The 23,505-nt window shown below is 41.1% G+C and overlaps 2 protein-coding genes, 2 long non-coding RNA genes and 1 pseudogene across 21 annotated transcripts in view; 3 read left to right on the top strand and 2 right to left on the bottom strand.

The window, feature by feature from the left end:
* Positions 1–1,992: 1,992 nt before the first annotated feature.
* LOC144330332 (uncharacterized) lies at positions 1,993–10,512 on the top strand. The gene is made up of 2 exons (XR_013396398.1): positions 1,993–2,502; positions 6,407–10,512. It is a non-coding gene; the product is annotated as an uncharacterized LOC144330332 (long non-coding RNA).
* LOC144330326 (uncharacterized) lies at positions 2,243–11,516 on the bottom strand. Its single transcript, XM_077941291.1, has 2 exons — positions 9,661–11,516; positions 2,243–2,492 (listed from the first exon to the last, which is right to left on the bottom strand). Exon 1 carries the CDS (start codon positions 10,929–10,931, stop codon positions 10,422–10,424), a length of 510 nt encoding a protein of 169 aa, XP_077797417.1. The 5' UTR covers positions 10,932–11,516; the 3' UTR covers positions 2,243–2,492; positions 9,661–10,421.
* The window catches only part of DCAF5 (DDB1 and CUL4 associated factor 5), a 101,283-nt gene continuing 88,536 nt past the window's right edge, over positions 10,759–23,505 (top strand). For 3 of the 17 annotated variants that reach the window (XM_015143949.3, XM_015143947.3, XM_077938474.1), the window contains exon 1: positions 10,759–10,934. Coding sequence is in view for 4 of the 17 variants with exons in the window: in XM_015143946.3 (XP_014999432.1) it covers positions 10,900–11,113 (214 nt within the window). In the remaining 13 variants the exon portion in view is untranslated. 17 annotated transcript variants of the gene reach the window in all.
* LOC144330324 (protein SET pseudogene) lies at positions 17,556–22,350 on the top strand (annotated as a pseudogene). The gene is made up of 2 exons (XR_013396381.1): positions 17,556–18,857; positions 21,598–22,350. The product of XR_013396381.1 is annotated as a protein SET pseudogene (transcript).
* On the bottom strand, positions 19,148–22,350 carry LOC144330347 (uncharacterized). Its single transcript, XR_013396414.1, has 2 exons — positions 21,594–22,350; positions 19,148–20,613 (listed from the first exon to the last, which is right to left on the bottom strand). It is a non-coding gene; the product is annotated as an uncharacterized LOC144330347 (long non-coding RNA).

Below are 23,505 nucleotides of genomic sequence, written 5' to 3'. Positions count from 1 at the left end.
CACTTGGTCATGATGAATGATCTTCCTAATGTATTGTTGAATTCAGTTTGCTAGTATTTTGTTGAGAATTTTTGCATCAATATTCATCAGTGATACTGCTCTATAGTTTTCCTTTTTTAATGTGTCTTTGTCTGGTGTTGGTATCAGGGCAATACTGGCCCTGTAGAATGAATTTGGAAGTATTCCCTCCTCCTCTATTTTTTGGAATAGTTTAAGTGGGATTGGTAATAGTTCTTCTTGAAATGTTTGGTAGAATTCAGCAGTGAAGCCATTGGGTCCTGGGCTTTTCTTTATTGGGATACTTTTTATTATGACTTTAATCCCATTACTTGTTATTGGTCTGTTTAGGTTTTGGATTTCATCATGGTTCAGACTTGGTAGGTTGTGTGTGTATAGGAATCTGTCCATTTCTTCTAGATTTTCCAATTTATTGGCATATAGTTGCTCATAGTAGCCATTAATGATCCTTTGAATTTCTGCAGCATCATTTGTAATGTCTCCTTTTTCATTTTTGAATTTATATCTTGTCTCTTTTTTTCTTGGTGTGGGTAAAGGTTTGTCAATTTTGTTCAACTTTTCAAAAAACCAATTCTTTTTGTTTCATTATCTTTTGAAATGTTTTCTTCCATTCAATTTCATTTATTTCTGCTCTGATTTTTATTATTTTTCTTCTACTAATTTTGGGTTTGGTTTGCTCTTGCCTTTCTAGTTCTTTAAGATGCATCGTTAGATTGTTTAAGTTTATCCTCTTCTTTGATGTAGGAACTTATAGCTACTAACTTCCCTCTTAGTACTGTTTTTACTGTATCCCATAGGTTTTGGTATGTTGTGTTTCCATTATCGTTTGTTTCAAGAATTTTTTATTTTTTATTTTTTTGAGACAGGGTCTCACTCCAATACCCAGGCTAGAGTGTAGTGGCTTGATCTTGGCTCACTGCAACCTCCGCCTCCCAGGTTCAAGCAATTCTCCTGCCTCAGCCTCCCGAGTAGCTGGGATTACAGGTGCCTGCCACCATGCCTGGCTAATTTTTGTATTTTTAGTAGAGATTGGTTTTCACTATGTTGGCCAGGCTGATCTCGAACTTCTTACCTCAAGTGATCTGCTTGCTTTGGCCTCTCAAAATGCTGGGATTACAGGCCTGAACCACCATGCCCAACCCAGTTTCAAGAACTTTTTAAATTTCCTTCTTAATTTCCTCATTGACCCACAGTAATTTGGGAGCATGTTGTTTAATTTCTATGTATTTGTGTAGTTTCCAAAATTCTTCTTGTTACTAATTTCTGGTTTTATTCCAATGTGGTCAGGGAAGATGTTTGATCTTATTTCAGTTTTTCTGAATGTTTTAAGACTTGTTTTGTGATCTAACATATGGTCTATCTTTAAGAATAATACATGTGCTAAGGAAAAGAATATGTATTCTGAATATGTGGGATGAAATGTTCTGTAAATATCTATTAGATTTGGTTTATAGTACAGATTAAGTCCAATATTTCTCTGTTGATGTTCTGTCTGGAAGATGTGTCCAAAGCCAAAAGTGGGGTGTTGAAGTCTCCAGTTATTATTGTATTGGGGCTTATCTCTCTCTTTAGCTCTAATAATATTTATGTATATATCTGCGCACTCCAGTGTTGGGTTCATCTATATTTAAATTTGTTATATCCTCAAGCTGAATCAATCCCTTTGTCATTATATAGTGACCTTCTTTGTCTCTTCTTATAGTTTTTGTCTTGAAATCTATTTTGCCTGAGATAAGTTTGGCTACTCCTGCTCTTTTCTGGTTTCTATTGGCATGGAATATCTTTTTCCATCCCCTTAGTGTATCTTTATAGGTGAAGTGTGTTTCTTGTAGGCAACAGAACAATGGGTCTTGTTTTTTCATCCATTCAGCCACTCTGTGTCTTTTGATTGGAAAGTTTACTCCATTTACATTCAAAGTTGTCATTGATGAGTAAGGAAATACTCCTGCCATTTTGGTATTTGCTTTCTAGTTGTTTTTATTTTTTGTGTGTATGCACTGCATATTTTTTGGTTTGAGGTTACCATGAGACTTGCAAATACTATCTTATAACCCATTATTTTAACGTGATAACAACTTAACACTGTTTGCATAAGCAAACAAGCAAAAAGAAAACTACTGAAAATTCTATGCCTTAACTTCATCCCCCTGTTTTTTAGCTTTTTGTTGTTTCTATTTATATCTTATTATACTATGAATGTCTCAAAAAGTTATTGTAGTTATTATTTTTATTGGTTCATTGTTTAATCTTTGTACTTAGGATAAGGGTAGTTTATACAACACAGTTACAGTGTTAAAATACTCTGTATTTTTCTGTGTACTTACCATTACTGGTGAGTTTTCTACCTTCAGGTGATTACTTGTTGCTAATTATCATCCTTTTCTCTCTGTGTTAAGTAACTCCTTTAGAATTTCTTTGGTTTTTATTTTTGTTTGTTTGTTTGTTTGAGACTGAATCTTGCTCTATCGCCCAGGCTGGAATGCAGTGGCATGATCTCAGCTCACTGCAACCTCCATCTCCTGGGTTCAATCAATTCTCCTACCTCAGCCTCCTGAATACCTGGGATTACAGGTGCCTGCCATCATGCCCAGCTAATTTTTGCAATTTTAGTAGAAATGGGGTTTCACCATGTTGGCCAGGCTGGTCTCCAACTCCTGACCTCAGGCAATCTGCCCACCTTGGCCTCCCAAAGTGCTGGGATTACAGGATGAGCCACCGCACCCAGCCCCCTTTAGCATTTCTTGTACGATAGGTCTGGTGTTGATGAAATCCCTCAGCTTTTGTTTGCCTGGGAAAGTATTTCTCCTTCATGTTTGAAGGATATTTTCCATGGTTATACCACTCTAGGATAAACATAATATTCCAATTTAAGTAATTAGAGAAAGAAGACTAAAACCAAAGCAAGCAGGAGGAAGGAAATAGTGAAGGCCAGAGCAGAAACAAATGAAATAGAGAAAAACAATAGAATCAATAAAACCAAAAGTAAGTTCTTTCAAAATATCTACAAAATTGACAAACCTTTAGCTAGACTGACCAAGAAAAGACAGAAGACTCAAATTACTAAAATTAAGAATAAAAGAGGTGACACCACCACTAACCTTACAGAAATAAAAGGAATTATAAGGGAACACTGTGAACATGATAACAAATTAGATAATCTGGATAAAACGGACAAATTCCTAGAAACACATGAACTACCAAAACAGAATAAAAAGAAATAAAAAATCTGAACAGAAGTATAACAAGAGATTGAATCAACAGTCAAAAACTTTCCCACAAACAAAAGCCCAGGGCAGATAGTTTCCTTTGTGAATTTTACCACATGTTTAAAAAAGAATTAACATTAATCCTTCACGAACTCATGCAAAAAATAGAGGATGGACTTCCCAACTCATTCTATGAGGCCAGTATTACCCTAATACCAAAACCACACAAAGACATCACAAGAAACAGACACTATAGACCAAAATTCCTTATAAATATAGTCAAAGTCCTCAACAAAATACTAGCAAAGTGAATCCAGCAACATACAAAAAGGATTATACACCATGATCAAATAGAGTTATTTCAGGAATGAAAAATTAATATATGAAAATCAATCCACATAATATACTATATTAATAGAATAAAGGATAAAACCATATGATAATTTCATTTCAATACACAAAAACACTTGACAAAATTCAACACCTTTGCATGATAAAAAAAATTCTATAGGGATTGAAGAAAATTTCTGCAACCTAATAAATGGTATCTATGTAAAATCAAAAGCTAACATAATATTTAATGGTAACTAGAAGACTAAAACTTTTCTCCTTAATATCAGAAACAAGGCAAGATGTTTGCTCTTGATACTTCTGTCCAACATTGTGCTGGAGTTTCTAGCCAAGCCAATTAGGTAAGAAAAAGAAGTAGAAGACATCCAGATCGAAAATGAAGTAAAACTGTTTCTATTAACAGATGACATGATCTAGTACATAGGAAATTTAAGGAATTCATAAAAAAATTAAAATTAATAAATGAGTTAAGCAAGTTTAAGGGTACAAGATCGATATACAAAAATTTGTTGTATTTCTATACATTTAGCAGTTCAATGGAGTAAAGAATCATCTTCTAAACAAGTGGTGCTGGGATGGCTGGGTGTCCACATGCAAAATAATGAAGTTGGACCTCTACCTCACACCATATACAAAATTAACTGGATCATAGACATAACTGTAAGAGCTAAAAAGTATAAAACTCGTAGAAGAAATATAGAAGTAAGTATTTGTAACCTTGGATTAGGCAGTGGTTTCTTCTTTAAAAAATTGACCATGGATTAGGCATATGATACCACAAGCACAAGTGACAAAATAAAACAACAGATAACTGGAGCTTATCAAAATTAAAAACTTTTGTGCTTCAATGAATACAATCAACAAAGTGAAAAGACAACCCAAAGAATGGGAAAAAAGTATTTGCAAATCAATTATCTGATAAAGGACTTACATCTAGAATATGTAAAAAACTCTTACAACTCAGCAATAAAAAGACAATTCAATTTTTAATGTGGGCAAAAGGTCTAAAGAGACATTTCTCCAAAAAAGATACACAAATGGCAATAAGGCTGGGCTTGGTGGCTCACACCTGTAATCCAGCACTCTGGGAAGCCAAGGCAAGTGGATCACTTGAGCTTAAGAGTTCAAAACCAGCCTGGGCAATATAGTGAAACCCCATCTCTACTAAAAATATAAAAAATAGCCGAGTGTGGTGGAACACACCTGTAATTCCAACTACTTGGGAGGCTGAAGCACAAGAATCTCTTGAACCCAGGAGATGGAGGTTGCAGCGAGCCGAGATTGCACCACTGCACTCCAGCCTGGGTGACACAGTGAGACTCTGACTCAAACAAACAAACAAAAACAAATGGCCAATAAGCATGAGAAAAGATGCTCAACAACAATAGACATCAGGGAATTGCAAATCAAAACAATAATAAGAAACTACTTCACCTACTAGTATGGTTATAATTTAAAAAGTTGGACAATAACAATAATTGGCAACAATGTAAAAACACTGGAACCCTAGGCCAGGCATGGTAGCTCACGCCTATACTCCCAACACTTTGAGAGGCTGAAGCAGGGGGATCACAAGGTCAGGAGTTCAAGACCAGCCTGACCGACATGGTGAAACCCCGTCTCTACTAAAAATACAAAAATTAGCCGGACGCGGTGGCGTGCGCCTGTAATCCCAGCCACTCAGGAGGCTGAGGCAGGAGGATTGCTTGAACCCAGGAGGTGGAGGTTGCAGTGAGCCAAGATTGCACCACTGCACTCTAGCCTAGGCAACAGGGTGAGACTCTGTCTCAAAAAAAAAAATAAAAAAAATTAGAACCCTCATACAACCTGTGGAATGTAAAATGGTCAGCTGATATGCAAAATAGTTTGGCACTTCCTCACAAAGTTAAACATAAAGTTACCATATAACCCCAAAATTGTCCTACTACATAAAATACCCAAGAGAAATAAAAACATATGCCCACAAAAAAGTTGTACACACGTTAATAGTTGTATTATTATTCATAATAGCCAAAATTGGAAGCAGCCCAAAAGCCCATCAACTAATGAACAGATAAACAAAATGTGGTATATCCATATAGTGGAATACTATTTGGTGTAAAAAAATAATGAAGTACCTTGAAAATATTATGCAGGCTGGGCGCAGTGGCTCAAACCTGTAATCCCAGCACTTTGGGAGGCCAAGATGGGTGGATCACGAGGTCAGGAGATCGAGACCATCCTGGCTAACATGGTGAAACCCCGTCTCTACTAAAAAATACAAAAAAAAAAAAAAAAAACTAGCTGGGCGAGGTGGCGGGCACCTGTAGTCCCAGCTACTCAGGAGGCTGAGGCAGGAGAATGGCGTAAACCCGGGAGGCGGAGCTTGCAGTGGGCTGAGATCCCGCCACTGCACTCCAGCCCAGGCTACAGAGCGAGACTCCGTCTCAAAAAAAGAAAAAAAAAGAAAATATTATGCTAAGTGAAAGAAGCCAGATACGAAGACCACATATATTGTATGATTTCACTCCTATGAAATATGCAGAATATGCCAGGCGTGGTGGCCCATGCCTGTAATCCCAGCACTTTGGGAGGCTGAGGCAAGTAGATCACTTGAGGTCAGGAGTTTGAGACCACCCTAACCAATGTGGTGAAACCCCATTTCTACCAAAAATATAAAAAAATTAGCTGGGTGTCAGTGCACGCCTGTAATCCCAGCTACTGGGGAGGCTGAGGCAGGAGAATTGCTTGAACCTGGGAGGTGGAGGTTGCACTGAGCTGAGAGCATGCCACTGCACTCCAGCCTGGGCTACAGAGCCAGACTCTGTCTGAAAAAAAAAAAAAAAAAGCAGAATAGGCAAATCCATCAAGATAGCAATTAGATTAGAGGTTGTCAGCAGCTGAGGGGAGGGAGGAATGGTGAGCGACTGCTAATGTATATGGGGTTTCTTTTTGGAGCGGTGAAATGTTCTGGAATTAGATGGTCATGGTTATACCACTTTGTGCATACATTAACAACCACTGAATTGTACACTTTAAAAGCATGAATTTTATGATATGTCAATTGTATCTCAATAAAGTTATTAAAAAATAAAAAGATATATGTCCTATGGATCTTGTTGGAAGAATACGAATTTAAGTACATCAGTTTCTTTTCTCCCCAACATTAAAAGTGACCGTTGTCTATTTGAGATGATCAATAAATAATTTACCTTTTAAAATTTAAATGTTGGCAGGCCGAGGTGGCTCATGCCTGTAGTCACAGCACTTTGGGAGGACAAGGAGGATAGCTTGAAGCCAGGAGTTCAAGATCAGCCTGGGCGACAAAATGGTAAAACATTTTTTAAAAAATTAGCCGGGCATGGTGGCATAAACGTGTAGTCCCAACTACTCAGGAGGCTGAGGTGGGAAGATCACTTGAGTCCAGGAGTTCCATGCTGCTGTGAGCTATGATTGCACCACCGTACTCCAGTCTAGGCAACAGAAAGACTGTGTCTTTAAAAAGTTAAAAATAAATGTTACAGTTAAATTATATGTATATTTGAGGCATTGATCTCTGCATGAATTAACATCTCGTATTATGAATAGTTATTTTAAAGTTGAAAATATTTTGAATAAAAAATTTCTGAGCATATTAGTGTCCATATGTAGTACTTAATATGCTAAGATTTAATAAAAGTTTCAGAAGGGCTTAGTATTTTCTCAGTTAAAAAAAAACAAAACAAACAAAAAAACAGCCAGGCTAGGTGGCTCATGCCTATAATCCCCGTACTTTGGTAAGTGAAGGCTGGAGGATCATTTGAGCCCAGGAGTTTGAGAGCAGCCTGGGCAACATGGAGAAACCCCAGCTACAAAAAATACAGAAATTAGCTGAGTGTGGCGGTGTGAGCCTGTAGTTCCAGCTACTCAGGAGGCTGAGGTAGGAGAATCACTGGAGCCTGGGAGGTCAAGGCTGCACTGAGCAAAGATCATACCACTGCACTCCAGCCTGGGTGACAGAGCCACACCCTGTTTCTAAATAAATATTAAAAACACAGTTTCTAATGTTTGAGCATTTCCTTAGCATTCAATCAGTTTTTAAAGATTCCTTACTCTTTCTTCAGCAATATTGGAGTCAAACAAAATAGAAGTCAAAGAGTAAATACATTTCTGGGAATTCTACATTTGACCAGTATTCAACCCATGGTGAAGCAATTAAGAGTTCTTGGGTTAAGCAATTTCCATATCTTTGTTTTTCCAGAATGAATTTCCAAATCAGTGTTTCAAGGCTTCCTGAACATGAACATTAATACACATAAGTTTCTGGGTTTAGGTAAGAAAATTATGAGTTTTTCACTCTTCTCCCTCTTCCTTCACACATTCTCTGCAGTGGTTCAATTTACTCAGAAGTAATTTCATTTGCTATTTTAAAGCTAAGTACGCTGGCCTTTTCACAATAAATGCCTATATGAAAAAGACAAAGCTCATGTGGTCATCAAAGATGATTAAATGTTTGTGGTATTGCAGTTTTGTTACAGGTGTGGTGGAAAAAAGTTTGTGGTATGTAGTTATGTACAATATTATTAGTTTGCAATAAATGACATAAGGGACTATGTTAAATTCTTAATAAAAGCAAATTGATATCATGGAGTTTCATCTTTTGAAGTTGGTTATAAGTAGGTGGCCAGATTGAGCAAATAAAAAATTCAGGATGCCCAATTCGAGTTTCAAATAAACAATAATTAGTATATCTCAAATATTTCATGGGGTATACTTAAACATTCATTGTTTATCTGAAATTCACACCAAATTGGGTATCCTCCATTTTATCCGACAACTCTAATTATAGAAACAGGAAGATATTTCACTCAGGCTTATAAAAAGCTGGCCAGACTAGCAGTAGGATATAAACAGACTAGGTGGTCCTACCTTTCTGTCACGGTTGGTCACCCAACAGTTAAGGAAGTTTCCAGCAAAGTCCTAGATTTGGGCTGGCATGTGACCAGACACTGGTCTATTTTTATGCTGAGGTAAATGGGACAATTTTTCCAGGAATTCAGTAAAAACTGTAGAGAAGGGGGTATGTTCTTAAGAAGGCAGAGGAGGGTACGTATTATATACTGCCACAGTAAAGGCCACTTCAAACAAATCTCCCCCACCCCAGGCAACTAGTGTAGGTATAAATGATGGCCTATTAACTGGAAGAAGTCAGAGAGGGTTTTGAATGTGTGGACTGAGGATGCCAAGCAAAGGAACAGTGAGCAGGGAAACTGGCCTTGGAACGAGTGGATCCCACTGGAATGAAACAAGTCAAACTCAACATATCCAAACCCGAAAGCACGACCTTTCCCTCCAAACTCTTTCCCACTCCCTAAGTTCATTCATGAATTCAGCAAGTATTAAAGTGGCCACTAGTGCCAGCAAGTGCTGGCTCCAGGCATACACCCTTGAGCAGACGTAGTCCCTGCTCCCGGAGAACTTATAGCAGAGTGGGGCAGACTCACATCGTCACAAAAATAAATGATTAATTACACATTTTGACATTTCTATGACAAAAGGATGTTTGGTGCTATACATCTTTAACAAAGCTGGTATACTGCTACTAATTTTCAGGTGGTTATTATAATGAATAAACATAAAGGATTATTAGAAGGCATCCTACATAGTTTCCTATTTAGGGGAACAATATTCCGTTAAAATTCACATTTTAGGAATTTGATTTTTCTTTAAAAATATTTTTTGCCCTTTTCCACAAATTCTGATGGAATTTGGTTTCTGTTTAGTAATGCTTGCTAGAATATGTACTTTTATATGAAACACTTGCATATTTGTTATTAGTACGATTAATCTTATTGTCACTGAACAAAAAGTAGAAGTTAATTTTGCTTGACGGGTAAACCTCTTCCATGTTCAGCCGATCCTTTTTTTTAAAAAAAAATTATTATCATCTTCCCCAGATCAGAGATGTACAGCCCATCGTTCAATGATGATTCTACTCAACTGCTCCTGTGCCACCTCTGGTCCAGAGGATGTAATTCCTGCTAACTTGAAAGGGCAAAACTGACAAGTGCCTATTTCAGTAGCTTATTACCACTTAATGACAGAGGATAGCTTCCAGGAAAAGTACTATAATACATCGAAAAGGGGACTTTTAACTGTATCTGGTAGAATTCCAAAGCACTTAACACCCACTAGGGTCAACGCGGTGACTCCCATCCTACTGAAGTGCAGCCACTTCTGGCCTGGAGCGCAGCTGCTGGTTAACAGCTGTCCAACCTCAGCGCTCCCGACTCGAGACCTTTAAGAGGAGCTCACCGCACCCAATTAAATAACATATATCGTTAGTTTCAAATCACGCTTCTTGTGTCCTGCAAATTTATCTGGAACGGAGAGAAGTACCTCGTGCTTCTCGGGACTTCAACAACTCGGTTTTGGCAATTTTCTTCCCACTTCTTTATCCCTTTCTCCCTTTCTCTTTCCCCCCATGTACCACTCTATTTAATCTGCCAGACGGAACAATTTAGCCTTTTTCTACTGAAGGACCGGAGGAAGAGAGAGTTAGAGAACTGGACTTGGGGAGGAGCGGTGGTGTTAAACATTTACCGGGAGAGGGGAAGGGCCGGGTGCGCGAACAAAACCCCCTGGCAACCTTCCTCCAAGCGTGCAGCCCGAACTCCCGGTTCCCCCGCCTCGGGCAGGGCCGGACTGCCCAAGGCAGAGGCCAGCAGAGGAAGGAGGACCGGAGCCCCCATTCGCACCTTCCCCCACTCCAGCCGGATTTCCCCCGAACTCGCACCGGCGCTGGCCTCCGGACAGCCGCCGGCCCGCGGATTCCCGCGGGAGGAGGGCGAGCCGAAGCCCAGCGGCCAGCCGGATTGTTACGCGCATTCAACTCCGCGGAGTGCGAGGCGCTGGGGTGCAGCGGTATCTCTGCCCGGCGCCACCCGGATCCCCGCGTGGGAAGCGGCTCAACGGCGAAAGCAGCAGGGGCCCGTGGTCTCCCGGCCGGCAGCCCGCGTTCTTCCGGCCAGCCCCCCGCAAGGGGGAGGGGCGCCGACGCCGCGTTCTCGGGGCCCCGCGGCCGGCGGAAGGGCCGCGCATCGCGGAAGCGCGGCAGCAGCTGAAGATCAGCTGCTGGAGGAGGCGGAGAAGCAGAGGGAGGAGCCTCGGGGGGAAGGAGAGGGAGGGGACCGTCAGGAAGCCGCGAACGCCGCCGAGTGTCTGCACACCTCGCTCTGCCTGCCATGGCTGGTTAAAGAACCATCCGGATCGCAGCGCGGGGGGAGGGCCGGGTGGGGGGAGCGGCGGCCGCGCGTGAGGCCGAGGGAGGGGCGGCGGCGCGAGCGGCGGCGGCGGCGGTTCCAGCATGAAGAGGAGAACTGGCCTGGGGGGCAGCATGAGGTCAGTGGTGGGCTTCTTGTCCCAGCGGGGCTTGCATGGGGACCCCCTGCTCACTCAGGACTTTCAGAGGAGACGCCTGCGGGGCTGCAGAAACCTCTACAAGAAGGACCTCCTCGGCCACTTCGGCTGTGTCAATGCCATTGAATTCTCCAACAATGGAGGCCAGTGGCTGGTCTCAGGTAAATCAACCCCCTTCCCCTCCCCGCACCCTCCCAGCCTCCCCCTCTCGCTCTCCCCCGTCACCCTCCTCCTGCCCTCTGTCCCCACCCCCTCCCTTTCTCAACCCCCTTCTGCGGTAGGAAGGTTTGGTGTCAAATTAAAACCATTGCAGGGGGAGGGGAAGGAGAGGATGTCTTCTATAAAAAAGACCTAAAATGGTTGACAGCTCCTTAATTCGCTTTATCCCAAGTGCAAAGTGATCTCTTCTGATGCCTGCCCCGAAAGTGTGGGTCGGGGAGGGGGGCGAGGTTACCGCTCGACAAAGTTTGACGGCAAACTCTTCCTCCGCGTACTTTAAAAGGTGCTGGGGGCATTTTGGCGATGTGGAGGGGGAGGAGGCCGAGGAGCGCCGGAGGCAAGGGGGAGCTGCAGCTCCCGTCGCCGGCGTCAAGGAAAAGGGGTCTTGGGGCTGGAAAGCGGGCGGTGACAGACCCGGACGCCGAGGGGCCGGGGGCTGCGACCCGGGGGCTGGCGGGGTCTGCAGAGGGGAGGTGACTGGCGACGGTAGGGCCGCGGTGGGCCGCCCCCCTTGGCGCTCTTAGGGGCCCAGCACCATCGCCTTTCGTTCGGTTGTGGCCTCTTCTGCGTCTTGTTTTTAATACGGTTTGGAGAGTGGCGAGGGCTGTGGAGGCTAAAGGGCACCAGCCTGAACTTGAATGCGCAACTTGTGAGGCAGGGGGTAGGGGGGGTCCCCGGGAGACTTGTTGGCGGGAGCCCGGCGCCCCGCACCCTGTTTCCTGCGGCCGCTGTTGCAAGTGGTCTCTGCTTCTCCTCCCTGTCGCCCAGACCGGCCTGGTTGCCCCCGGGCTCTCCCTCTGGTTTGGGGAAAGTGGCGAAATCGAGGCCGGGGCTCCGGCCGGGCGGTGTAGGCCTCGCTCTCCCGGGGCTCCTAGCGACAGGCAGCTGAATCGATAGCCTATTGCTCCCGGGGAGGCCCGGGCCCCGCGGGCCGCGGCGACAGCTGCCCCCGGGGAGGTGCGCCTGCTGCCGGTGGGGGCGCTCGCCGCCGTTGTCCCCTCCTCCCTGGGGTCGCGGGCCCAGGGCAGGGGCGGGTGGGAATGGACCTACGTGAGGGCTAGGGGGCGGCTCCCCGAAACCTGGCTCAGGGGAGGGGGGTGAAGACGACTGACTGGGCGTTCCTGCTTGGCTGCTGCCCTCTTCTGTCCCTTTTCCTATATTGGGAGGGATGAAGGGGGAGCCCAGCCCTGGACGTGACGCTTAGCTTCACCCAGGTCGGTCCCCGAGTGGCTTTCTAATTTATGTCAGCAGCTCGCCAGAAACTTCTGGGATCATGGCAAAGCATCCGTCTTCGCGAGTAACCGTCTGAAGTGACACGGGGCGTACAGTCCAATTTGGGGGTAGCAAAGAGAAAGATCTTCTGTGATCATTTTATGATAAACCTTCTGGGGTCTGTCCAGAACTGACGTGACTTTTGTACCCCAGATCGTTTTCTCTTTGACTAGGTAGATTTTGGCCCTAGATCATCTGCTGAAGAAATCTGATCTTTCAGACGAAAGCTTCCTTCCCCCACACCACTATGTAAAATTTTATCAAATACATTTCAAGAGCAAAAGTGAGGGAAGACTTCTTCTTTAAAGACCTAGCTACCAGTTTCCCCGCTACTGTTTTTTATGTATTCATAAAACTCCTGATGTATTCCAACAGAGAAGTTCCCAGACATAAGTAAACTTTACCTACTGAGTGAGGGAATTTGGGGGTACTCTTTTGGAGACAACTGAACTAATCATGTTAATGGAATTGTGAGTAGTCACAGGTTGCCCAGCTTGACACGCCTTTATTTATGTATTTATTTGAGACAGGGTCTCACTCTGTTGCCCAGGCTGGAGTGCAGTAGGCTATCACTGCTTACTGCAGCCTTGACCTTCCAGGCTCAAGCTAACCTCCCACCTCAGCCTCCCAAGTAGCTGGGACTACAGGCAGGTGCCATCATGCCCGGCTAATTTTTAAATTTTTTTTTTTGTAAAGGTGGAGTCTCCCTGTGTTGCCCAGGCTAGTAGTAATTCTCCTGTCTCACCCCATAAAGTGCTGAGATAACAAGCGTGAGCCACCATGCCTAGCTCAAACTTTTTTAAAAATAACAAATTTATTGAGATAATTTCCCTGCCATATAATTTATCTATTTGAAGTTACATTTTGAAAAGCACTAAGAAGTTCCCTCCATTCGCTACCAGTTATTACTCCTTTTATCCTTGGGCAGGACGCTCCCCTATATCTTAAATGAACTCTATTTTCTCTAGTCTTGGCCAGGTCATTTCCTTTATCTTAATTTTAGCTTGTAAAAGAGGAAAGTCCTTTCCACAAGGGAGGCTCTGGCAGACCTTTCGATTCTGGGTATTTATTTCCTTACTTTTCTAGGCTTGTGGTGCCCATCTCCATCAGTACTTCCTGGGTTCCAGCCTTCTTTGCCCCTTGCTCCTCCTCCTTCCCCTCATACTCCCTCTAGCTCAGTTCTTCCTGTTCCCTCTTTATCTACTCCTGTTCCTGTTCTTAATCCTATCAGCAGGCTATTCCACTGCTCCTCCAGTTTGGCTAAGATACACCTAGCTTTTCCTGTTTGTTCCTTGGATATAGAGTTTTTGTTTAAAGCCTTTTTAGCTATTTACCTTCCATTATGAGTATACAGCTGTGTTAACAGAAAGTTCCTCCTGTTTGCTTCAGATAAGGAAGCCCCCTTTGGGAGTCCTAATATACCTTAACTTGTTAAAGCTAATTACATTTTGTTCTGGGAAGTCCTTCGATAATTTTCCCAAGTTTAAAACTAGTGTCATGTTTATATATTTTTTTCTTATCTATCTTTGTCTCTCATTAGCAGTCAGCACCTGAGCGGGGGGAGCACAGTATTCTGAGGCTAATGCTATGTATCCCCAATGTTGTAATGTGGTGGGATGCCAGACTCTGGGATGGTAATGAGATTACTTTTATGCATTTTGTTGTTCTTGTGTCTTGTCTGGATTGGAAAGCCCTTAGAGAGCTGTGATTAAAATGATAGATTGTTCATTGTTTTCATTTCATAATTGTTTGGGCAGGCTCACATTTCTGGTAACTGACACATACTACTTGACAGAATTAACTTAGACCCAGAGCAGAAATAATATTTGCATGATTCCTGTGGCTGGGTAAAGTACTATTAGTTAATAATACATCACTTTTCTGTTCCAACAGTATCCCCTGTTCCAGGGCACAGTGAGGCCAGCAGATATTGAGTAAACCAGAGAAAATCAGGAAGAAGAAAAGGTGCTGTGCTTGGAAGTGAAATTATGACAGCAACAAGTGGAGAAATGGTTATTTGACACGTTAAGATATTTTAACCTAAAAAGTACTTGATTTTTCTTGTTGATGACCAGAAAAAGGCATCGCTGTGATACTGTGTTAGGCAGTGTGGTATAGCAGACGTGTGGCTAACATCATCGCTGTGTCATTTGTTTATTCTGTGACCTTAGTCAAGTTTCTAAGCCTCTCTGAATGTGTTTTCTGAGGTATACAGTTGGAATATCGGCACCTACCTGAGGGGCTTGTGAGAACTATGTTAGTCAAGGTATAGGTTGGGTGCTGAACAGAGTGCCAGGCCTGTCAGAGAAAATACTGAGTTTGTTTTGTTTCTCTTTTGTATTCATAACACGTGGTGTCATTAATAACAGACAGTTGTTCTTACAGTATTGGTAATAGACCAGTGCAGATTAGGCAGACAGGATAGTTTTGTGACTTTTTGATGTGGAATGAGGAGGCGCAATGTGGTGTGGAAAGTGCTTGGGATTTGATGTCATGTGATTTGAGTTGGAGGCTCCACCAGTCACAAAGTGTTTGAATTTAGGTAAGCCCCTTCACTACTCATCTGTAAAATGAGGATAACGATTGCCCTCAAACTGGTAGATGAATGGGGATAGTGAATGGTCAATGAAATGTTATATGTGAAGGTGCTTTATGAACTTGGTTTTGAGTGAACATTACTTTTTTTTTTCTTTTTGAGATGAAGTCTTGCTCAGTCGCCTAGGCTGGAGTGCAGTGGCACGATCTTGGCTCACTGCAACCTCCGCCTCCTGAGTTCAAGCAATTCTCCTGCCTCAGCCTCCCGAGTAGCTGGGATTATAGGTGCGTGCCACCACACCCGGCTAATTTTTGTATTTTTAGTAGAGACGGGGTTTCACCATGTTGACCAGGCTGGTCTCAAACTCCTGATCTCGTGATTCACCCACCTCGGCCTCCCAAAGTGCTGGGATTACAGGTGTGAGCCACCCTACCCAGCCCGTGAACATTACTTTTTATAAAGACTAGCTTATACTTGATGATTGTAGTCTCTTCTTAGAATATTTATGTGTGTTAGTCCTTTGAGGGATGGCGAACAACATTGTATGTTGAAGTGACACAAGAGATCCTAACAACATCAATGAGGTTACAGTAGTACACATATTTAGGGCATATCTCAGGTTTACCTTTTAGGTCTTTGGTTGCATCTAGTACTCTAAATTGCTCTCATTGCCTCCTCTTATGCTTTTCCTTTTTCCTAGAATGGGATCCTTTATATGTTTGTTTAAAGTTTTTTTTTTTTTGCGAAGAAAATGAACATCTTTTAGAGCTCTGATTAGATGACCAATCAGAATGTATCTCTATGTGCATTCGACTTGGATTGTTACTCCGCCTTTTTATATGTTGTAAAGGGTTTGTGCAGATCATCTGAGCAGTAAACAAAAACAAAGATTTGGCTGTTTGGAATGAGAGTGGCTATAATATTATTTCCCCTGAATCGAGATTTAAGGCATTGGAACTTGTAGAACTAGCAGAATAACCCATAAGTATGAAGTTTTTAGTTATAGTGACTAAATATAGGAAGAGTGCCTTCAGAAGTTTTTCAAATAGCATGAGCAACTATGATGTTTCAAGGTATTAATTATGTAGGAGTTGTGAATGGGGAGAGGCATTTAGTTGCTTGGTCATAATACTTACAAATGGGGATAACTATTTAGCCTATTTCTAGTTCAAATGGGTTTCTGACCATATTGATCATTTTAAGGATCCATAATATATAGAGAGAGACTTTGGAGTATGAACCCTGAAGTCAGACTGCCTGGGGTGAATACCAACCCAGCTACTTGGTCACTTATCCTCTCTTGTCTGTTTCCTCACCCATGTAATAAGGATAATAATACCCTACAGGGTTGTAGTAAGGATTGAATGAAATAACATTTGTAAAGTTCTTAGCACAAGGGCCTAACCCATGCTGTTGCTGCTGCTGCTGCAACTGTTGTTTCCCTTGAATGTCAGGAAAGGCTTTTAGGAGATTGATACTTTCATCATCTAGCATATACTGCACATGGCACAGTACACCATGAAAAATTGAGAAAGATCTCCATGAGGTGAACTGTTCAAAATACTTTGTGAATAAGCTTAACCAGTACTGTCATCAAAGAGTATTTTTAAGCATTGAATAATAGCTATGATTATACCTATATGCTTAATTTGAACCTGTTAATTAATGGTCATTTCCTGTTTCCCAATCACTAGTTTATATCATGTTTTATGAAATCAGTTTTTTGTAAATAAATTAGTCTAAAAGCACATTATCTGCAGGTAAGGTGTTTGGCTTTAGCCAGTTAAATAAAGCCTGACTTTATTAAAGCTGTTCATTTAATTAGAATGAATTTCTTGGTTCTGTGGTTACATATCAGGAGAAATATGGCCAGTGATAGAGCAGGTTTCTGACTTTGAAAAGCTTTCATAGTATAGACGTTTTAACAAGGTAATTGAGGAATTAATTTTCAAATTTTCTTCTGACCTTTTCTATTTACTGATAATTCATTGCTGTGAAGGTATTAAATTTTATTATTTGGTCTATTTATTAGTTCAACAAATAGTTTTTGAGTGCATACTATTTGTAAGACAGGAGCTATGAGAGCAGGAATGATGAATCAGATATAAATTATGTTTTCAAAAAGCTGGCGTTTTAGGAGTGTTCAGTTCTCATTTGTAATCTTTCATGACCTTTTAAAATGTATCCCCTCTACCTTATTATACTTTAATAGATATTTGTTTTTTCTCTGGTTTGCTATACTTAATACAGCAAAAATGCCGATGCCTGTGAGATTTGATGGGAAAGAAAGAAGGCCTGTAGAGATGGCCCTGAGGAACTTTGCTATGAAAAATTGTAAGGATCATGTCATAAGGATAAAGTAACGTGAATATTTATAGATACACATTATTTGTCCTACTTGTTCTTTAGTCAGCTAGTTGATACCTATCAAAGGTTGGCAAATTTAGATTTATGCCAGGGTTTGTTACTTCTGCTTTAAAATAACCTAGTGAGATTTAGCTGATGATCATCAGTCACATTAGACATTATTATTAACACATCAAAAAGTTGTCCTTGTGTTCAGTATTGTTCAAAGGATCATTTTTAATTTGATTTATGCCAATGTGTTTTTGATTGCTAAGATTTCCTAAAGACTCAGTGTTCAGCCTGCTTCCAGACGGGCGAGGAGACTCGTGGTCTGGTTCTTGGACTTGCCTAACAGCATGGCTCCTAAACGCCAGTCTCCACTCCTGCCTCAAAAGAAGAAACCAAGACCACCACGTGCTTTGGGACCGGAGGAGACATTGGCCTCTGCAGGCTTGCCAAAGAAGGGAGAAATAGAACAGCAAGAGCAATTGAACACATTGATGAAGTACAAAATGAAATAGACAGACTTAATGAACAAGCCAGTGAGGAGATTTTGAAAGTAGAACAGAAATATAACAAACTCCGCCAACCATTTTTTCAAAAGAGGTCAGAGTTGATCACCAAAATCCTAAATTTTTGGGTAACATTTGTCAACCATCCACAAGTGTCTGCACTGCTTGGGGAGGAAGACGAAGAGGCACTGCATTATTTGACCAGAGTTGAAGTAACAGAATTTGAAGATATTAAATCAGGTTACAGAACAGATTTTTATTTTGATGAAAATCCTTACTTTGAAAATAAAGTTCTCTCCAAAGAATTTCATCTGAATGAGAGTGGTGGTCCATCTTCAAAGTCCACCGAAATCAAATGGAAATCTGGAAAGGATTTGACAAAATGTTCAAGTCAAATGCAGAATAAAGCCAGCAGGAAGAGGCAGCATGAGGAACCAGAGAGCTTCTTTACCTGGTTTACTGACCATTCTGATGCAGGTGCTGATGCGTTAGGAGAGGTCATCAAAGATGGTATTTGGCCAAACTCATTACAGTACTACTTGGTTTCTGATATGGATGATGAAGAAGGAGAAGGAGAAGATGATGATGATGAAGAGGAGGAAGGATTAGAAGATATTGATGAGGAAGGGGATGAGGATGAAGGTGATGAAGATGATGATGAAGGGGAGGAAGGAGAGGAAGATGAAGGAGAAGATGACTAATAGAACACTGATGGATTCCAACCTTCCTTTTTTTAAATTTTCTCCAGTCCCTGGGAGCAAGTTGCAGTCTTTTCTTTTTTTTTTTTCCTCTTGTGCTCAGTTGCCCAGTTCTTGAGGTCTCTTTTCTGTACTCCATGGTTCTCAACTTATTTGGGGGGAAATACCTTGAGCAGAATACAATGGGAAAAGAGTCTCTACCTCTTTCTGTTCGAAGTTCATTTTTATCCCTTCCTGTCTGAACAAAAACTGTATGGAATCAACACCACCGAGCTCTGTGGGAAGAAAGAAAACCCTGCTCCCTTTGCTCTGCTGGAGGGTGCTGGGCCCCTGTGTAGTAGTGCGTAGAATTCTAGCTTTTTGGCCGGGCGCGGTGGCTTACACCTTTAATCCCCGCACTTTGGGAGGCCGAGGCAGGCGGATCACAAGGTCAGGAGATCAAGACCATCCTGGCGAACACGGTGAAACCCTGTTTCTACTAAAAATACAAAAAATTAGCCAGGCGTGGTGGTGGGCCCCTGTAGTCCCAGCTACTCGAGAGGCTCAAGCAGGAGAATGGTGTGAACCTGGGAGGTGGAGGTTGCAGCGAGCTGAGATCGCGCCACTGCACTCCAGCCTGGGCGACAGAGCCAGACTTTGTCTCAAAAAAAAAAAAAAAAAAAAATAGAATTCTAGCTTTTTTCCTCCTTCTCTGTATGTTGGGCTCAGAGAGTACACTGTGTCTCGATATGAATGTGGACAGTTAGCATTTACCAACGTATATGTGTCTACTTTCTCTTGTTTAAAAAAAGAAAAAAAACTTTAAAAAATGGGGTTATAGAAGGTCAGCAAAGGGTGGATTTGAGATGTTTGGGTGGGTTAAGTGGGCATTTTGACAACATGGCTTCTCCTTTGGCATGTTTAATTGTGATATTTGACAGACATCCTTGCAGTTTAAGATGACATTTTTAAAAATAAATTCTCTCCTAATGATGACTTGAGCCCTGCCACTCAATGGGAGAATCAGCAGAACCTGTAGGATCTTATTTGGAATTGACATTCTTTATTGTAATTTTGTTCCTGTTTATTTTTAAATTTTCTTTTTGTTTCACTGGAAAGGAAAAATGATGCTCAGTTTTAAACATTCAAAGTGTACAAGTTGCTTTGTTACAATAAAACTAAATGTGTACACACACACACACACACACACACACACAAAAGATTTGCTAAAGAGAGCAGTAGTCCTCAATTACGTATTCTGGCCAGCACATTGAAAGGGTCAGCCCAGGTACAAGCATGTGCTTATTCACTGATTATTGATGGATTTGGTTGTAAAGTACAGTTGGAGTCATTTAGATCAGGGAAACTTTATTGACTAGTAAAACTTGTCACACAAATACCTACTGCTCTCTGAATTCCAAGTTAAGAAGTAGGTACATTTATTTTCTCATGCATTGATCAAGGCAAAGAGAGCATAAGTTTATAAGGGCACTTCCATTTCTAATAAACGTGGCACTTAATTTTGATCTCTGTTTTCTTTTTATGGTCTTAAGAAAGAAGAAACTAATTGCTTTTCTTATTTTAATCTGAATTTACATACTCAAGGGTGAAATGAAAGTCTTTTAAAGTTAAAGGAAATAAAATCCTAATTCAGATGAAGATTACCTAGGTTAAGAAGGAATCAGTTCTGTTTTCAATTTTTGTTGCCTCACATTATTTAAAAAATATTCTTACATATAAAATAACTGAATATTAAATAGTTTGAATTAACCCTTACATTATTGTGGGAATATGAAATTCTATTTCTTTTCTGCTCAATTCTCTGTCCTTTAAATTTTTTGATTTTCTTATGTTGCTATAGTATGGGAAAGTAAAATTTTTTTTTTATTTTCAGTTATAAAAATTAGGTTACCATTTGCCAAAGTTTGGGTATGTTAGATGAATTTAGGTAATCTTTGAGTGAATATTTAAAGTTTGGTAATTTATCTTTAGACACATTAGAAAAATTAACTAAAACCATAAAATACTTTTAACGGTTTTATTACTTAAAGTGAGGTTAAATTTTTAAGTAAATTAAGGCCAGGTGCAGTAGCTCACACCTGTAATCCCAGCACTTTGGGAGGCAGAGGCAGGAGGATCACTTGAGCCCAGGACTTTGAGATCAGCCTGGTCAACATAGCGAGACCCTATCTCTACCAAAAATTTTAAAACTAACTGGGTATGGGGGCATGCGCCTTTAGTCCCAGCTATGCTGGAGGCTGAGGTAGGAGGATTGCTTGAGCCCAGAAGGTCAAGGCTGCAGTGAGCCATCATTATGCAAGTCAATTTAAAGAAAAACAATAAAGGTGTTATGTGGATATGGCAAAAATGAAAAGATGATCAAGATTGAAGCTTGTGAAATACTGCATTAGGTAACCCTTTTATATCTTCTCTTTTCTGCATGGAATCAGAGAAATGGAAGGATTTTCATTTTACGGGAAAGGGAGCTGAGATCTAGACAAGGTGACTTGCCCAGAGCTGTCTGCATTGTCTTTGGCTCTCAGGACTCTAAGTAGGACTCATTGCTCCCAGGCAGGTGCTGTTTCTCTCTTTTCCCTCTGTAGGCAGGTCACATTTTCTGGATCTGTCCTAAAGAATTGAAAGCTGAATGTTAGCAATTTCTGGAGCACATGTACAACTCTGGTTGCTTCTCTTAAATGATAAATTATATCTCTGTGTTTTGCTGTAAATAAGGGTAACTTGTTTTACTTATGTTTATTTACTCATTAAAATATTTATTGAGTACCCATTTTGTGCCCCTGTAATCTTTTTTTTGTTTTTTGTTTTTGTTTGTTTGTTTGTTTTGAGACGGAGTCCCGCTCTGTTGCCCAGGCTGGATGAAGTGCAGTGGCGCGGCGAGATCTCGGCTCACTGCAAGCTCCATGTGCCGGGTTCACGCCGTTCTTCTGCCTCAGCCTCCCAAGTAGCTGGGACTACAGGCACCCGCCACCACGCCTGGCTAATTTTTTGTATTTTTAGTAGAGACAGAGTTTCACCATGTTAGCCAGAATGGTCTCAATCTCCTGACGTTGTGATCCACCTGCCTCGGCCTCCTAAAGTGTTGGGATTACAGGCCTAAGCCACCACGCCCGGCCTTGTGCCCCTGTAATCTTAATAACAATGAAAATCATTATTTAACTTTTAGCTTGTAACATGTGCCAGGCCTTCTGCTAAGCACTTTACATGTCTCATTTGCCACTTGGAAAATAGCCAGTGTTACCTGTAGTGTAGAAAGGCAAGGAGATTTGAAGGTTTTGTATTAATTGTCATAAGTGAGTGCTAAAGAATCAAGAAAGGACATTGATAAATTACTGCTGAGAGTTCTATAATCCAGAGAACAAGCAATGCATTATGGAAAAATAGATATTAGAATTCATTATTTGTGGTTAAAATGAAGTGAAATATGGCTGGTCCGAATGCAATGGTGCTTACAACTAATTGATCACAACCAGTTACGGATTTCTTTGTTCCTTCTCCACTCCTATTCCTTCACTTGACTAGTCATAAAAAAATGAAGTGAAATGTAATTCTAGGGGTGAAAAAATGATTTTTTTATTACCATGATCCATTACTTTATAGAAAATTTGGTTCCAGTAACTGCTTTTCAAGTTTTTGTTTTTCAGTTTTAGTTCTCATTAGTCGCCACTGCCATTATAATATAAGCTTCCCAAAATGTAACTAATTGTTTCACATCCCCTGCTGATCTGCAGCACTCCCCAATGCCTACCAAATTAAGGAATGCCTCGCCCAGTGTTCAACTGAGACATTGCTGTTTGTAAAAAAAAAAAAAAAAAAAATGTTTAACAGATTTTCTAAATAGCTAATATTTGATGTCATTTATTTATCAAATGTTATTTGGGGGCATTTCATGTGCCAGGCATATGTAACACTTAAAAGAATCTTTCGTAAGTTAGGGTAGTATTATTATCCTTATCTTAAATATGAGGGAACTGAGGCTTACAGAAGTTAGGTAACTTATGAAAGTTCCCCTTTATGGTGGAGCTAGATTTCCAGGCTGTGTCTGAATATTTTCTGAGACATGCTAACTGCTTTGAAATTTCTACAATGTTATATACATTTTTAAAGGATCTGATTTTTTTTCTCCTTCATTCTCCTCTCTTGATGTTATCACTCTTATATTTTGCTCTCTGCAGTTTTTCGCTTGTATATGTAAATGGAGGAAGATGGGTGGGATTGCGAAGATGGGAGTGGGCTTGGAGCCAGTAAGCAAGGTTCTCATCACAGCCACAGTACTTACTCCTCAAGCAGATCTCTCTTGGTGCTAGCACTCACCTCACCTATATTCTGATGTTTGCAGTCATCTAAAGTCTCCTTCTTCCTCACACTCTGTGTATTCCATACATAAACCATGTGAGTAACTCCCACTGGGTTTAACTCCCTACTTTAGTCTAATTAGGAGTAGGTATACTCTAGTTATCAAGTTGGTTTCTGTTGTCTACTAGCCCAACTAAAAGTAAAAACAATATATGTGTATTTACTGAGCCTGTAATTTGAGTTTAATATCTGTCCAAGCCATGCTGAATGATTACATTTGGCTGAATTTCAGTCAACAAATAGGTGTCTTTCCTCATATAATTATACATGGGGAAAAAATACCTGTCTGGGGCACAGATGAATACTGTGCTTCAGGATAAAGTGCTTTTTGGAAGAAAGTGTAAACCTAATATGGGCTGATTTGCCCAGAGAGCGCTAGTGTGGAAGCACTTTTTCATGCACATAGTATCATAAAGGGAAGTGTAACTGCTAGACCAGATGATAAGCCTGTTTAATCCTTAATGAGCTTGAAGCATAGTGTTTTTATAAGTAAGATTTACTTCTGTCACCACAGCTTCACTCTGCTTTTGTGGAAAAGAAGGCATTTCACTTTCATGGTCATTCACTGAATGGGTGAAAAGGAAAGTTGCTGCATTGGTTCTGGTCTTGGACTCAGT

This window comes from Macaca mulatta, chromosome 7 (assembly GCF_049350105.2).
Source record: "Macaca mulatta isolate MMU2019108-1 chromosome 7, T2T-MMU8v2.0, whole genome shotgun sequence".
NCBI lineage: Eukaryota > Metazoa > Chordata > Mammalia > Primates > Cercopithecidae > Macaca > Macaca mulatta.
This window is presented reverse-complemented; position numbering and strand designations above follow the sequence as displayed.

Bases quoted from the DNA above. Each gene is read 5' to 3' on its own strand.
- LOC144330326 (XM_077941291.1), bottom strand. From the start codon at position 10,931: ATGCTGCCCCCCAGGCCAGTTCTCCTCTTCATGCTGGAACCGCCGCCG.